At 40.7% G+C, this 15,000-nt stretch overlaps 2 protein-coding genes across 5 annotated transcripts in view; one reads left to right on the forward strand and one right to left on the reverse strand.

The window, feature by feature from the left end:
• The window catches only part of LOC137993323 (heparan-alpha-glucosaminide N-acetyltransferase-like), a 37,668-nt gene extending 28,489 nt beyond the window's left edge, over positions 1 to 9,179 (forward strand). Inside the window, exons 14-20 of the mRNA XM_068839092.1 lie at positions 46 to 173; positions 893 to 1,022; positions 3,311 to 3,397; positions 4,305 to 4,379; positions 6,308 to 6,375; positions 7,960 to 8,072; positions 8,579 to 9,179. Coding sequence (XP_068695193.1) covers positions 46 to 173; positions 893 to 1,022; positions 3,311 to 3,397; positions 4,305 to 4,379; positions 6,308 to 6,375; positions 7,960 to 8,072; positions 8,579 to 8,763 — 786 coding nt within the window. The 3' untranslated portion in view covers positions 8,764 to 9,179. The remainder of the gene's footprint in view (positions 1 to 45; positions 174 to 892; positions 1,023 to 3,310; positions 3,398 to 4,304; positions 4,380 to 6,307; positions 6,376 to 7,959; positions 8,073 to 8,578) is intronic.
• LOC137993314 (sushi, von Willebrand factor type A, EGF and pentraxin domain-containing protein 1-like) overlaps positions 8,576 to 15,000 on the reverse strand; it is a 40,783-nt gene continuing 34,358 nt past the window's right edge. For 2 of the 4 annotated variants that reach the window (XM_068839078.1, XM_068839077.1), the window contains exons 26-29: positions 12,705 to 12,884; positions 12,205 to 12,384; positions 11,533 to 11,709; positions 8,576 to 10,614 (exon numbers count right to left, since the gene is read on the reverse strand). In XM_068839078.1, coding sequence (XP_068695179.1) covers positions 10,427 to 10,614; positions 11,533 to 11,709; positions 12,205 to 12,384; positions 12,705 to 12,884 — 725 coding nt within the window. In that variant the 3' untranslated portion in view covers positions 8,576 to 10,426. Of the gene's footprint in view, positions 10,615 to 11,532; positions 11,710 to 12,204; positions 12,385 to 12,704; positions 12,885 to 15,000 lie in introns of those variants that run through there. The other 2 variants (XM_068839079.1, XR_011121849.1) reach the window with 2 other exon arrangements.

The raw sequence follows: 15,000 nt of genomic DNA on the forward strand, positions 1-15,000 counted from the left end.
TGTTAGTCCTTCCACTTGTGATACAGAGTGTTTCATCCTCAACAGCCTGTAGGGGCATGGTGGAATCCTTTGAGAGACGTCGTTGCACTGTGGGGACAGTGGCTCTTCATGTTAAGCATATTAGCGATCTACATCATTGTCACATTTGCTCTTGAAGCGCCTGGCTGTCCTCGGTGAGTGTTGAAGCATTTTTTGGTTCCTAATTCCATCTTAAGTTTTGAGCTGGATCTTGTTAGAGGGAAACCGGACAACCGTGATTAATGTTGCATACTATAGCTGATCGATCAAGAAATTATGTCTTCTTGTCACAGAAATTTTGCTATTTTTTTCAAAGTACCTTTGATCAGTGATTGACTTGTGATTGTTCTCTTGGAAATTGTTCATTACGGACAACTTATTCTTTCGTGTGCCCTGAAACAGAACCAAAAAATCCCATCAAACATTTCTGGTTTGAAATAGTTTTGTTTCCGATATTAGTAACGATATTGCTGTGTAGGTCTTTGAACTGCACCAAGATTTCTATGTTTTTACATTTAGTTGTGTATTTGATAATCGAAATGTTAACGATAACGTTACCGATAATGATGCGAATATGGATGTCTCTTTGTAGCTTGATGGAGTTTGTCTTCATTGGCTGACTTTGTTGACCGAGCCATCGGAGCCTCCGGAAAACCGGAGAGCCTGAAGTAAACCCTTTCGGAAGAGTACATAACCAACAAAGTCAACCCGCGATCCCTGGCCACAAACTTGGAATGCCAGTGCTTGCCCCACTGTGCAACTCTGCTCCCGATATATTCCGTGTAGTGTAGCGTGCATTTCCTTGACAGAAAGGCATCGATTTCCATTAATTGCAAAGTCTCGGTGATTCTAAAACGTAGAGTGTTTCTTTTAGAGGTTACATTGGTCCAGGAGGTCTCGCCGCCAATGAGTCGTACGTCAACTGTACGGGAGGAATCGCTGGCTACATTGACAGGCATCTCGTGTTTGGCCCGAAGCACATTTACCAGAGTCCAACTTGCATGGTATATATACTAACACGTTGATTGTTGTTTATGTTGTTTTGAAAGCTCTTAATTTTTCCCTGTGTCAAGTCTGCGGTTATGTCCTTCATTCGGTTTTAACACGTGAGCGAGCTCACTTCGCCTCCCTCGGCTGAAATCTCCCAGTTCTCACCCAAATGGTGGGCTTCGTCGACGGCTACTTTTTCTTAAATTCTGTACGGTGTATGGCGAGGCTTGAAAGGAAGTTTACAGCTTGTTGCGAGAAGTCTAATGTTTGCTTTTTGTGGTAGTGCACTTGCACTTTATAAGTGCACTACACACTATGTCGCCGGATTGTAAGAGGGAGTGAGTGTAAGTGGTGGCAAATAGGCCCGTAGCGTGTGCATAAATCACGAAAAGAAACAGGTCTGTTGAAAGCGTGCTTGAATTTCAAGAAAGAGTCCCCGAATCGGCAAGAATTTATGACGTTGATGAATAACAAAGCAGCTTCTATTTCGAAAACGATGGAAAATTACCTGGTGATTAATAACTTCGTCTAGGAGAATGAATTTTTGACTTTGCAGAAACAATGGTCAACTTCGAGAGGTACATGTAGACGATTGTGATATTTATGTTGAATTCGCACATTTCTTGTTGAAAGAAAAAGAAAACTAACTAACGAAAAGGAAAATCCGGTGTCTTGCCGTCATTTTGTTTCTTGAGCTAGTGGTAACACGCAAGGTAATTTGATCACAGGCGGCCGCTGAAATCGCTGTTACTTTCGATTTTGCGATTTATTTGTGCAGCCAAAAGTACAACAGAAAAATTGAACGCAGAAAAAATCTCCCAAAGTGTTTTTCGCTGATGGTAACTTTTTATATTCGTGGCACGAAATTTACTTCTTTTCATGTCGCAAATTTTGTTGGTGATGGCAATTCTTTTTATTCTCGATCGACACTTTCTAAAAACTCCCTTCTGCTCGTCCTAGAAACTGTGTATCAATATTTTTTACTTTTGTATCAATATTTGTTTAGCATAAAGCAGGCTACATAAATTGGTATGTTGCTTGAGCCTGGTTTACATTGCGACATAAGTATGAGCATAAGTATAAACAAAGCTAAGTATAAGCAAAAGCTGTGTAAACCGGGAGTGACATAAGCATAAGCATAAGCATATGCATATGCATAAGAAAAAGAACTCGTGTCCATTTTCTTATGTTTATGTTTATACTTATGTCACGTTTATAACTGTGTAAACCGGGTGCAACATAAACATAAGCATGAGACCAAGGTGTCTGCTGTTTTTGATGCCAACGAATGTTCAAGTTAATAGTGCCTAAGATGGTGTCCGGCTGTAATGGGTTTTTTTTTTTTACGAGAGACTTGATGAGGCGGTTTCTAATAATCCCTGCCTTTGCGACAAATCGCCACTGAGAAATATAATTCTCGGTCCGCTGGTTGCAGTTCCCGAGTCTCCTTGTTCTTTCCTCTTTCAGATAATATCCCTTACCCAACAGGACCTCTCAAGTCTGTTTTCTCGTTCTATCTCTTGTCCCCGTCATCTTCTTCTACGAAGCAAAAGGAGTAATAGTAGGAGGAGAATTTCTTCGTCGTCCGTCATTTGGGAAACGTTGCTCGTCCCATTCTCCAGCGAATTTGATCTGGAGCTAACTGCGCTTTCCTATGTCACTTCTCTAATGCTAGTGCAATATGTGTGAACTTCGTATGCGTATGTCGCAGTGTAAACCAGGCTTAAGTTCGCATTTTTGAGCGTTAAAATAGAGTTTTCGGTGATATGTTTCTGACGGCAAGTCGTATATTTTGAGGTCTCCCATCCAGATACTAACCCCGCCGGACAGGGATTAATTTCAGTGAACGTTTGTCGCGGAAACCTGTCAGACGCGCAGAGTACACGCTTAACCTGGCTGTGAAAAAGAAGTTGAAGCAAACTTCATGTCTGCCTTGATTCCCTTCTATTTTCTATAGCTCTTGGTTTAGTATTTTACTAGTAACTACATGTCTTCTGGTGTGCTTTTTACCTAAGACATCTACCATAGCACTATAATGATTTACGATACCAAAACAGTATTGTGTACTATTAGACCTACATATTACGCCTAGACAACTTGAATCTCCTGGAAAACAAAACGCGGCTCAGTTGACAGTAATGGAATAAAGCAGTGTGTCAAGTTACTGCAATACCACACGTTCGCAATGCGTACCTATGTTTTAGTTTGGGACACCTCGATGGCCAGTGGTCAGTGTTATGAACCTTATCGTTGGATATTACATTCAATAACATTGCATACCTTGTTTCTTTCATTTTTGCAGAAAACTTATAAAACGAAGGTTCCGTATGACCCTGAGGGTGCATTGGGCACACTGTCATCGTCGTTTTTGGTGTTCCTAGGAGTACAGGTTTGTTTCGTTGTCTTTGCGATTAAGTGAAGAACGTTAACATTGTGTAGAGTAGTCAAATAAGTGTCCCCAAACTCTGAAACGGTAGCCATGAAGGTGTCTCAAGTTTATACTTCAGTAATTGGATCATATGCAGCCAAAGATTTGGTAAAACAACAAAGTATTAAGACTCTCGATTTAATGCGTGAACTTGATAACCGCGGGAGAAGCTGTGTCAATCAGCCAGCAAGGTCTCTAATTGAAGACTGTTACTATGGGTTTTCGGGTGCGGGATAACCTGCGATCAGGTGTACGTTTCTTTAGGCAGGGCGCGAAAAGGTACGCCTGATACAAATTCTTAACGAGTCGTCTGCCCGTAGTCCAGAATCTGGACTTTACTCTGATTGGTCTAAAAACAATAGAGCTCTTGGAGCCTGGCTCCACTTGGTTACAGAATTGCATATCATACTTCTAGTAAAATCGGTTAACAGCTGATCAAATTACCTTTTCGCGTCCTGTCTAAAGAAAAGTACGCCTGGTCGCAGGTTAGGTGTAGGAGAAACTACATATCAAGTTATTGAAGAGGACGGCAAACTTTGGCCAGGTGTGCTTGTAGTCACTGCTACATGATTGGCCTTGTTGTGATCATGAACTGTCTATGAGCCATGAGCTACCCTTTTGTTCTGTTTGAAGTACCCTTTGTAATTCTCAATTGTAATCAATGCAAGAAATCACTTTTCTTTGCGGGCAACGGTCAAAACCCAAGGGAACACGTGTCACCACAAACGAGAAACTGCATGTCCCCTTTCAGTTTGTACTTTTCTCCACTATCGCATGGATATCAGTTTAAAGGGCAGCTTCAAATCGTTTGGAAGAATAGTTTAGGTCAAATAACATCGTCTTTTTACGGCTGTTTATTAATTGACAGGCTGGGTACACACTTTTTACGTTTCCAAACCACATTGCCAGAACGAAACGTTGGATCATTTGGTCATTACTACTGGTGAGTTCAATGGGTACCGAAGGAGGGGAAATGTTAGGTTGAAGGGTGGAAAAACCATTATTTTATCTGTAGTGGAATGATGCGTAATACTTGATCACAGGAAGATTTGCAAATGAGACATGTTCAAAGATTGATTCAAAAAAATGAGTTAAGTTAGCGGGGTTAGACAACCAGCCGAAGAGAAAGAAAAATCAGTACTTCTTAATTAATGAAAACTACCAAGCTCATGCTATGTCTCTGTGGTCGTGAGCTTTAGTACTCGTTCTCCTTCATTAAAGTAGTGATTTGGATAATTCCAGGCTTTGCAGTATAGACCATTTTTCAACTGACTGTCGAAAGGAATTACGCGATTGTAATTGCTACGCTTAGTGATTGGTGTAGAAATATCATGGCCGTTTATCAACACCAAGACCAATCGCGACTTATGCACACGCGATTTTTTCCCGCGCTTTGATCAAGCTACATGGAATACATGGAATCTCGACAGTTATGCAAACCCTCGACTGCGTCTCGGGTTTGCATAACTGTCTCAAATTCTCCCAACTCCCCCTCGTGTTTAGATGAGGCCATGGAAACAAGGAAAACGTCCTCTATCGCTTCATTAGTATATACTAAAACAGTGGATAAGCCTGGTTTACACTGCGACATAAGCATAACGAAGTTCACACATGTTGCATAAGGAGTGACATACGCAAGCGCAGTTTGCTCCGGAAAAAAAAAAAACTCGCTCAAGAATGGGACGAGCAACGTTTCCAAAATGACGGACGAAGAAGAAAATCTCCTTCTACTATTACTCCTTCTGCTTTATAGAGGAAGACGACGGCGACAAGAAAGAGAACGAGAAAACAGACTGAAGATGTCCTGTTGGGTATTTTCTAAGGGATATTTTCCGAAAGAGGAAAGAACAAGGAGACTCGGGAACTGCAACCAGCGGACTGAGAATTTTATTTCTGGAGATTTGTCGCAAAGGCAGGGATAATTGCGAACCGCCTCAGCAAGTTTCTTGTAAAAAAAACAGTACCTCGGTCTTATGCTTATGTTTGTTTCCCCCGGTTTACACAGTTATACACGTGACATAAGCATAAACATAAACATAAGAAAATGGAAACGATTCCTTCTTTTTATGCTCATGCTTATGCTTATGTCACTCCCGGTTTACACAGCTTTTACTTATGCTTATGTCACAGTGTAAACCAGACTATAGCGTTGAACTCGCGCGCTGATTGGCTTCTCAAACTTCGGATATTCTTTGCTATTCACCTCCGAGCAATTCGCACGGAATTTGCGCCCGAAAATGTTGTAATCTTTTTTATTTATTTATCTTTTTTAACAACTTTATTGACCATTACACATGTTACATACAACAAGATAAATAACCGAAAAGAAATGAAATATGTATGCAAAGTGATATGAAGTGATAAGGTCAAAAGGGAAGGTGCGAACGGGACGCGAGGACCCATCCGAGGCACCGCCCATGATATATTAAAAAAAATAATAATTAAGATACAAGTAATAATTAAAACACGGTTAAATTTAAAAGACACTTAAAACTAGGGATGACAGGGACAGGATCGTACAATTGATCAGGTACAGGGATAGTACATGTCAAAGTGATTGTGCAGAAGGTGAAACATGTGCTCAGTAACAAAGTTGCAACAGGCCGGAAGCAGTAGTTGTTTGCAGGAATAAGTGAGTTAAAATCATCTTTTTGTGCTATATTATCTCACTGTTTGAGTATATACTACAACAACTATTCACCTCAGTGTCGGTGGCTAGTGGTGGATATCCACCACTAGTCACCTCCACTTCGGTGAATAGTTGTTAAATAGTAACTTGTTATTTGTCAAGAGACGTTAGCTATTGCTTTAACAATTCACCTTGAAGGTTTATGTAAAAACTGAAGGGTTTTTTTTTCTTTGTCTTCCAAGGGCTGCATAACATTGGCGCTAACTGGAACAAGCAACGAGGGTGTTATTCCTTTAAACAAGAATCTGTGGTAAGTTATGTGGTTAGCATGGTGATGATTAAGTTTCATGTTAACGGAATACAGCACACCTCGCACTCAGTGCTGTTTGCCCAAACTAAGTGCAACTCCTTTGATATCAGTTCAGCACCTTGTCTGTTAATGACAGTTATCATGAGGCAAGATTGTAACCGTCAGTTTGCCGTTTACCATTTTTGACAAAGTAACGCCGAGCTTGATCCCTCTACTAGCAACTATATTTGTTAAAAAATGATTTTTTTAACGATCGACTTTGATTTTCCAGACAGCTTTTTGGTGACTGATTGTTCGACTAATTATTGATCAAGAACGACCATCAGACGGACCGACGAACTCTCCTCATGATCGGTCATGATCGATTGATGTAGTATTGACGCTCTGTCGTAGCGCAGTCGCCCCTCTTTAGTCCATACGCAATATTGCAATGCTCGTGTTATACAATTTTGTCCTCAGGGTAAGATGCATATCAGTGAAGAAACGCCAAAAAGGACTCTACAGATTGTTTCATTATATCTTCGGTACCGTTCTGGGGCACTGGGAATGAAAGGGGAATTGTTCTTTAGTGGTTTTGATTTTGAAAAAAAAAACGGGGAAGGATCTACAGTGGAGGCTCCTTGCAGAAAACTGGACTTGGTATCATTTTCTCGATTCGCTGAATTCTTGCAGTTTTGGCAAAGAAGCGGTAGCAAAGCGCCCGTGACATCGCCCAGTTTAGATACCTAACTCAAGATGAGAATAACGGGAGGAAAAGATGCACTTCCGCCGTGCATTTGAGCACATTTCTTCGTCCTAAAGAACCCAATTTATTATATACCAGAAACCCATAAGGGTTGAAACGTGTAACGCGCGTTCACAGCTTCCGAATATTCAGTGCGAACTGATTGGTTGAATGTTTCAGGGCTAAGTACCATATTTGGAAACCCTTTGCTCTTGTTGTTCCAAATATGGTACTTAGCAAATTGAATATTCAGAAGCTTGTTTCCCAGCACATAAGGGGCCGTTACACGTTTCAACCCTTATGGGTTTCTGTATATACTCAGCAGTATATCGCGCTTCTGATTGCTCAATGACGAATGCATAAATTGGTCATAGAGTGCAATATGGAAGTTGCTATGGAAACACAGCAATTGAGTAATTTTCTTTAGTATATAACAAATAAAAAGTCGTGTGAACTTGGGAGTGCATTTCGTGATGTTTTGAAAGTTCTCAAATTGAACACGCCTACGGCTCGCGCAATTTTGAAAACTTTCAAAACATCTCTCGTGACAGTAAGTCACGGAATGCACTCGCGCTCCGTGATACGATTTCCTATACTTAAAGTTTTGACGACAACGAGAGCATTCGTAACGAAAGCGTTCAGGCTCTGTTTACTGCATACGGTCGTAACAGTCTAGAGTTAAGGTACTTCACCAGCGTTTCACAAAACAGACAAGTTGGAGTGATATAACTTTTCATTCACTTCTCTTTTCATTGACTTTGCCTTTGCCTTAGCGTGAACTCCTAAATGCCTTGATTGACGCTTATTAGCCTGGTTATCCCATTCGGTACACTTTTCAACCATTGGTTATTTTTTTTCAGGTCCGTATCATTCATCTTTGCCACTGGTGGTATGGCATTTGTGTTGCTTACATTATGTTACCTTCTTGTGGACGTGCTTGGATGGTGGAGCGGAGCACCGTTTATTTTTCCAGGCAAGTGTTCGTGACTCAACATCTAGAGACGTTTTTTACCATGTACATACATACCACGATTGAGCCGACGAAACGTGAAACTGTGGAGTCCCAAGTAGGGAGGGGAAACATGCGTGAAAATCAGGCAAGGTTCTTGGAAAGGTTAACATCCCTTCCATGCAAGGGGCGTGGTCAAGCGGTAAAGGCGCCGGGTTCATTTGCTGGAGGTTTTGCTGCGCTGACAACTGTTAGGATGTGTCTTCGTTGGTTCCCAATTCAAATCTATATCATTCATTTTCAATAGCCAACAGGTTGCTCCTTCCAGTTAGAATTAATAAGAATTAAGCATGTTGATTTTCCTTTGAGTTTTTACTTCACATTATCAAAGTCGAGTATCTGAACTGCCGGCTATGTGCACTACTGCAACTGTCTATACTAATACTGAATGACATTACTTCCTGTCTACTAGTTTACCTCTTTTAACGGTTTGATCATTTCATTGATTTAGTGATATATTTCCTTGTCAGGAATGAACTCCATTGTAGTTTACGTTGGAAGTGAAATTCTGAACAACCATTTCCCGTTCAGCTGGAAGGTTGTGAAGAGCCAAGTACAACACGGCGAACTCTTGGCGATGAACTTAGTAGGGACAACACTCTGGATTATAATATCTTATTACTTATATCATATCCAGTTTTTCGTCAAGATATAGTTATCGTATGAAAGAGTGAAATAGTAATGGGTCAAGCAAAAGAATGAATTTTTGACTGGTGTTAGGCATGGTTCGTTCACGTTTTAAATCCATTTAAATTTTTTGAAGGTGTAGATCCAGTCAGTCGACGTGCGGAAGTTTTTATGAATATTAAGTTTTGAAGGACCTTCCCAAAAACTTCCTCGAGATCGATCCCAAGTCTTCTCTTAGTTTTACGAGTGTCTTGAACTTTTAAAAGCTGTTGAAAAGTCCTTGGTTGAATTTCGTTTTTTTTTTTAAATGATGAAACCAGCCTGTAAATTATAAATCCAAATTTAAGGGATTTATTTAGGCTTTTTTAAAGGGAAACTTTAATTTCTATACTAGATTTGGAAAATACTCCGATACAACAATTTTAGTTGCAATTAAAGAGCATTAAAAGAAACAGAACTCAGCATCTGGTTTCTTTGAGATCACTCCACCGTCCCTTGTATCAATTAGCACTTCCAGAAAAAAAGTGTCAGGCATGTCGTTGAAATAGGCCATTTCCGAGTTCATGTCTGCCTCCTCTTCAAAGCGAGTCGAAGTGCGAAGTTTATAAAAATTAGTTTTCATTAATATGTAAAGTAAAACTAATTACCATCACAGAAACTTCGCTCTTAGCCTCGCTTTGAAGAGGAGGCAGACTTGAACTCGCAAATGGCCTATTCTAGTGCGTGTGGAGACCCAGCTCCTTCCCATTCTGTGCGCCGTGGCCAACCTATGATAGGATTGTCGCTCGCGTTCGAGAAAAACTCGGTGAAAACAAGTAAAACTGCAATCGAAACACTCTTAAGGTGGCTCGATAGTCCAAAAATGGCAAATTTTGTTAACATTTTTTAATCAGTCTACCTTTAACTATGGCCTGTTTTTAAAGTCAATAGCACTGGATAGCATTCAAAGAATAATTTCCAACAAGTTCTTGGCAAATACCTTACATTCCTGATAAACCACACCCCCTCAAAGAACCACACCCATTTCCGCAAATCAAATTATGGGGTAACTAGTAAACACAATATCTCCAGTATGCTTCATAGTGGATAACTGAGATTTGGCACACTGGTAACTGATGTCCAGAGCTGTGCAATGAACTAGGATTATCAACTTACTATGAAATCTCTCAAAAAAGTGAAAAAATTGCGCACGAAGTCCTTGGACAAAAAATAGCGTAAATCATAACAGATTGCTCAAAACCTTATTGTTTTAGTTCATTGCATAGCTCTATTCATACTTAACATTGTGTCAAAATTTTGTTTGATTATTCCAAATATTCTTTGAGATATTACGTTTACCATGCCCAAGTAAGTCTCAAATACGGAATTTAAGAAAAATGAGTGTAAAAGATGAGCAGTACAATTTGAATCAAAGTTAAGTCTTAAAAGGCTCCAGCTTCATAGTGTGGCCCCTCAAGTGCCTCTTAAGTCTCAGTGTATCCTTTCTTGATGACCTGTTGATCATGATATTCCCATTAAAAGTTAGAGTTAAGCATTTCTGTGTGGACCAAAACTAAAGCTCAGGACGACTTGAGAAGCTCCGCCCAAAGTGGTTGAACTCCACTTGAAAATTGTCCACCGGAAATGGCCACCGTACAAAAATGGTAGGGCGTCTTTTCTCCTCATCGATTCGTGTAAGATGGAAAGATACATCAACGAGGGATTCTCTTGCGCCGACATCTCGGTTTCGCACCCTGCCATGTCCCGTTGTTGCACGTCAATTGTTGTAGGCCAACCATTCGATACTTTCTTTTGCAAAAGAACTTGACGGTTTTACCATGTGTGAAGTCACTTCCAGTCATTCCACCGTTTTTTGGCGTGCCAGGGTTAGAACAAGGCGCTGCAAGACAAATTTTGTTTGACACATGGCGACCATTTTGATTCCCGAGGGACTGAAACCTTTTATTTTGCGCCCCCTGAACTCGCTTCCAAACTCATCAACAAGAGGCTCGGGGTACCAACTCTATTGTCTTTGACCAGCATGGCTGCCGGGTGACAAAGGTCTATACAGAAACGTCTGTATTAGGTTTTTTGCTCTCAAACCAAGAGGCAGATCAAGGTTAAAAATCGCCTAACCCTTTGATGAGTTTATACGGGTTTTAAGTGACGGAATTGCTTTGCACCTGGTATTGGCTTTGAGGTTGTGAAAATTTCTAGAACTAACATGATTGGCGCAGGGAGGGGCTGGATTTTGGGATGGGGAATTTTCACGGTTGTTCGGACGCCATTATTAAAGTTGATTTCCTACACTGTAATTTTTTTAATGGGGAAATTTACCTAGTATTTAATTTTAGCTGAAACCGTGAGTCCATTACCGAAGAGTAAAAATCTGGTATCTGGCTTGTTCCCATCAGCGTTAGAGAAGTGTCTATTTTTTAACCAAGTTTTGTGGGAAGATCATAAACAATAGACCAAATTGGCTAACTCAATGTTGTACCCAATAGACCTTTTTGCAGATGCGGCGGCCACTTTGATTTCTATTGGTTCGAAAGGCATTATGGGATGCTCAGGGGGCAAATTAATATGTATTTGTCCCCTGCTATTTGAAACAATAGAAATCAAAATGGCCGCCGTATCTGCAAAAAGGTCTATTCAGAACTCTTAAGGTTCTTTGTGTGTTGCATTTGCATTATAATGCAGCACTCGCGTTTAACTGCTATGGAAATACCTAGAGCAAAACGTTTGATCCAACATTTAGCCGATACAATAAAAAGTGTTTATTTGAATATTTTCAAATAGGCCGGTTACTCAGTCTTACCTAAACATCGTGGTATTGGTCTGCTCCAGTTTCCATCTCGCTTACAGAAGATTTTTGAAACACCTTCTAGTTTGTAACTGTCATGACATTTGAATTGCACAGAGGTAAGATAGGAGAAGTCTTCAGGGAGGATCCTGTCAGCATGTTGAGGAATTCCTGGGTCACCACATTCGATTACTGCATTAAAAGATAACAATCCACCAGTTATAAGATACAACATCACAAGTATGGTTGATGACAAAAAGCCAGCTACTCGTATTTGCAATAATAAATTTTCAAAATGATTTTATTGAAAAAAGAATAAACTGTAAAAACTCCTCTTAAATTCAATGGTAGTTATTAAATTTTGAGTGTACCTTCGTACATCTCATTCATTAAGTATTCATGGAGCACCAAGCCAATCGAAGTGCAGAAACTAGGGTCAAAGCTTGTTGTTTGATCAATTCCAAGGACTGGATTGAATTCGATAAAACAGGATGACTGTTTCAAAGCTAGCACTAGTGTAACCGAGGAGATGAATTTGAAGCTATCACAGACGAAATTTGACGAGTGCATGTCTGGAAAGGAACATAGACCTAGGATCCGAGCAGTTCATATCCACTGCCGTAAGAAATTGACCACGCCGCCTTCAATCAGTTGGGTATTCTACATATTAGTTCTCAGCTCACATACATCTGCAGATTGGCTGCTCTCCACTCCACTGGCCACTTTGCAGACATGTCCTTCGAGATGATCCTATAAGGTTGTATTTCTGCCCCCTGCACCCGAATGTCACTATACCATTGAGGAAAGTCGACGTCTCTGATTTCTTAAGTCCATTTTCCGGAGTAGGTAATGCACCACAGTTAATCGCTGCGAAGTGCAAGAGAAAATAAGAGTATAGGAACAATTTCTTCCCACTAAGATAATATTGTAAGAGACGACATTAAAATATCTCACAATTGCAAAGCCTATTCCCTCAGGGGATACGAGTCATGTTTTCAATCGAAACCAAATGGTCTGCCCAAAAAATATCGAGGTTTCTTCTTTTGAATTATAATTCAGGACACCGAATGTTTCTATGTTTAGGGACACAATCATGACAGCAGTGATATCATTTGCATACGTTTATGCTTTGTAATAAACCTGTAAAATTATGCAGCAAGAAGGTGCTATGAACTCAAAAAGCTTACATGCATATGTGCACTGCGGAGTCGTTCCAGTCCATGTCTGATTAGCCTGACAGACACGCCTCCTGGATCCAACCAGTGTGTAGCCTTGATCACAAGAGTACTCGACGGTGCTGTTGTACGTGAACAGGTAACCAGCTCGTTGCCCATATTTCGGTGTCCCTGGATACCCACACGATTTAACTACGAGGAACACGTAGTAGTAATTAATTCACATTCGCCTAATAAGCTTCTCTACGCCTCATGAAGGATAAGTTATAGGCGAAAGAATTTTGCATGAGGCGTAGGTTGAAATGAAAGAGGAAATGGCCAGCGCCGCTGAAGGGGAGGAGAGTGGAGAAATTTGCCGGCACTGTTGAGTCCGTAGTATGGACGTTTATCTATGACAATATTCAATGATCAATATTTTGAAATAAAATCGTCCAAATCATGAATGCATCAATCCAAAGCTGAATGGCAACAATGGCCATCACGGAAAAAGGCATAACGCAAACAGCCATAATGCAAACAGTAATAACGCAAATAGCCATAACGCAAACAGTCGTAACGCAAGTAGGCATCACGCAAAAAAGGCATGACGCAATAAGGCATAACGCAGAGGCATAACTTAAACTGGAAGAAAAAGTTCGATAGCGGTTATATGTTCTTTCCCTTGAACAATCAATTGACGTTTTTTTAGAGCTGAAATTATTTACCGAGTACACAGCCAGCCCTTCCTCAAAGGGCCTTTGCGTTATGGCTATTTTACGTTCTGCCTTTTGCGTTATGAATATTTGCGTTATGCTTTGCTGCGTTATGCCTTTTTTGCGTTATACCTTTTTGCGTTATTCCTCTTTACGTTGTGGCTATTTGCGTTATGGCTGTTTGCGTTATGGCTATTTGCGTTATGCCTCTTTGCGTTATGCCTCTCTGCGTTATGCCTCTCTGCGTTATGCCTCTTTCCGTGGTGGCCATTTGCAGAATCAGCTTGTTGCCATTCAGCTTTGGATTGATGCATTCATGATTTGGACGATTTTATTTCAAATACTGATCACTGAAGTTTGTCATAGATATACCTCCATATCGTAGACTTGCGAGAAGAGAGAAATTTGCATGCAACAGCGTTTTAAATCTCTTCAGAATTTCCCTGGAGTCTTCTAGGGCCAATAGAATAGCTGCCAAGGGAGCACGGAGTTATGCTATTAACTAATTCGGCGTGCGAATGAGAAATGTTGGTTTTCACTCACGTGGTCAACAACCATGTTTTTTAACGAAAACAAAAGAAAACATTTGCACAATTGTACAGTTCAATTCCCGGAGGATTGAGTTGAGACACAAGCATGGCCGCCCTTTCTTTGTTTAGGGGCACAAACATGGCAGTCGTGATGTCATGTGAAAACCGAGAATAGTGTAATATTCTACCCTGGGTATTGTTATTAATGATATGGTAATAAGGTATGGAGAACTGCTCTGGCCATCCCCAAGCCTACCTCCATTCTCATCTTTCTGACATCACCAAGTGTTTATTTCTCCCAAGTCCATAACCTAAACACGATCTACTCTTCCCAATGCTTACTTAACGCAATAAATAATTAACCTAATATGACCTTTAACAAATGTAAGAAAAACACGAATAATAACTTCCTGAGATATAAAATCGGAGAACCTCCTGCGCGACGCATGGTTTGGTAACTGTTTTGGTGGCGGCAAATCTGAAGAATATTTGACTCGCTTATAGACGCCCAAAATCGAGAATGTGCACTTTATTTCGAAACCACTTGCCAATACGTTCCACTAGGGGATAGCCCTCAAGAACATTATCCCAAGTCTTAACGTTCTGGTGGAAGCCATCAAAGAAGAAACGATCGGGATCTCTCAATTTCAAAGCTTCTAACTCATGAGACACGCCCAACGAGAGCACATCCCTCCAATCAACCGCCTCCATCCTTCCCCCCCCCCCCCCCCATCCTCCTTCACTGGTCGAGAACTCCGTCTACATCCACCCAAGTTGTACAGTGCCTCGGCTTGTTTCCTTTAATCTGATTCTGAAACACTACCCAGTTACTTGCTTGCTCCGGAAACCCATCATTGGAGACCATTGTCCTTCGCTTACGACCCATCATCTAAATTAAAAAGGAAGGGGGTGGGGTGGTTAAATAGGGATGTCACCTAGTCCAATTGATTGATAAGACAAATAAGTCACGCACCCTGATTAAGAGCACAAATAATCCAAGTGTCATTTTTAAAACCGCAGAAAAAAACCTCATGGGACTTCAAATCCCAAAAACCTTACCAAAGGCAAAACCCCATAGGCATTATA

The sequence above is a fragment of the Montipora foliosa genome, chromosome 2 (genome assembly GCF_036669935.1).
Source record: "Montipora foliosa isolate CH-2021 chromosome 2, ASM3666993v2, whole genome shotgun sequence".
Taxonomy (NCBI): domain Eukaryota; kingdom Metazoa; phylum Cnidaria; class Anthozoa; order Scleractinia; family Acroporidae; genus Montipora; species Montipora foliosa.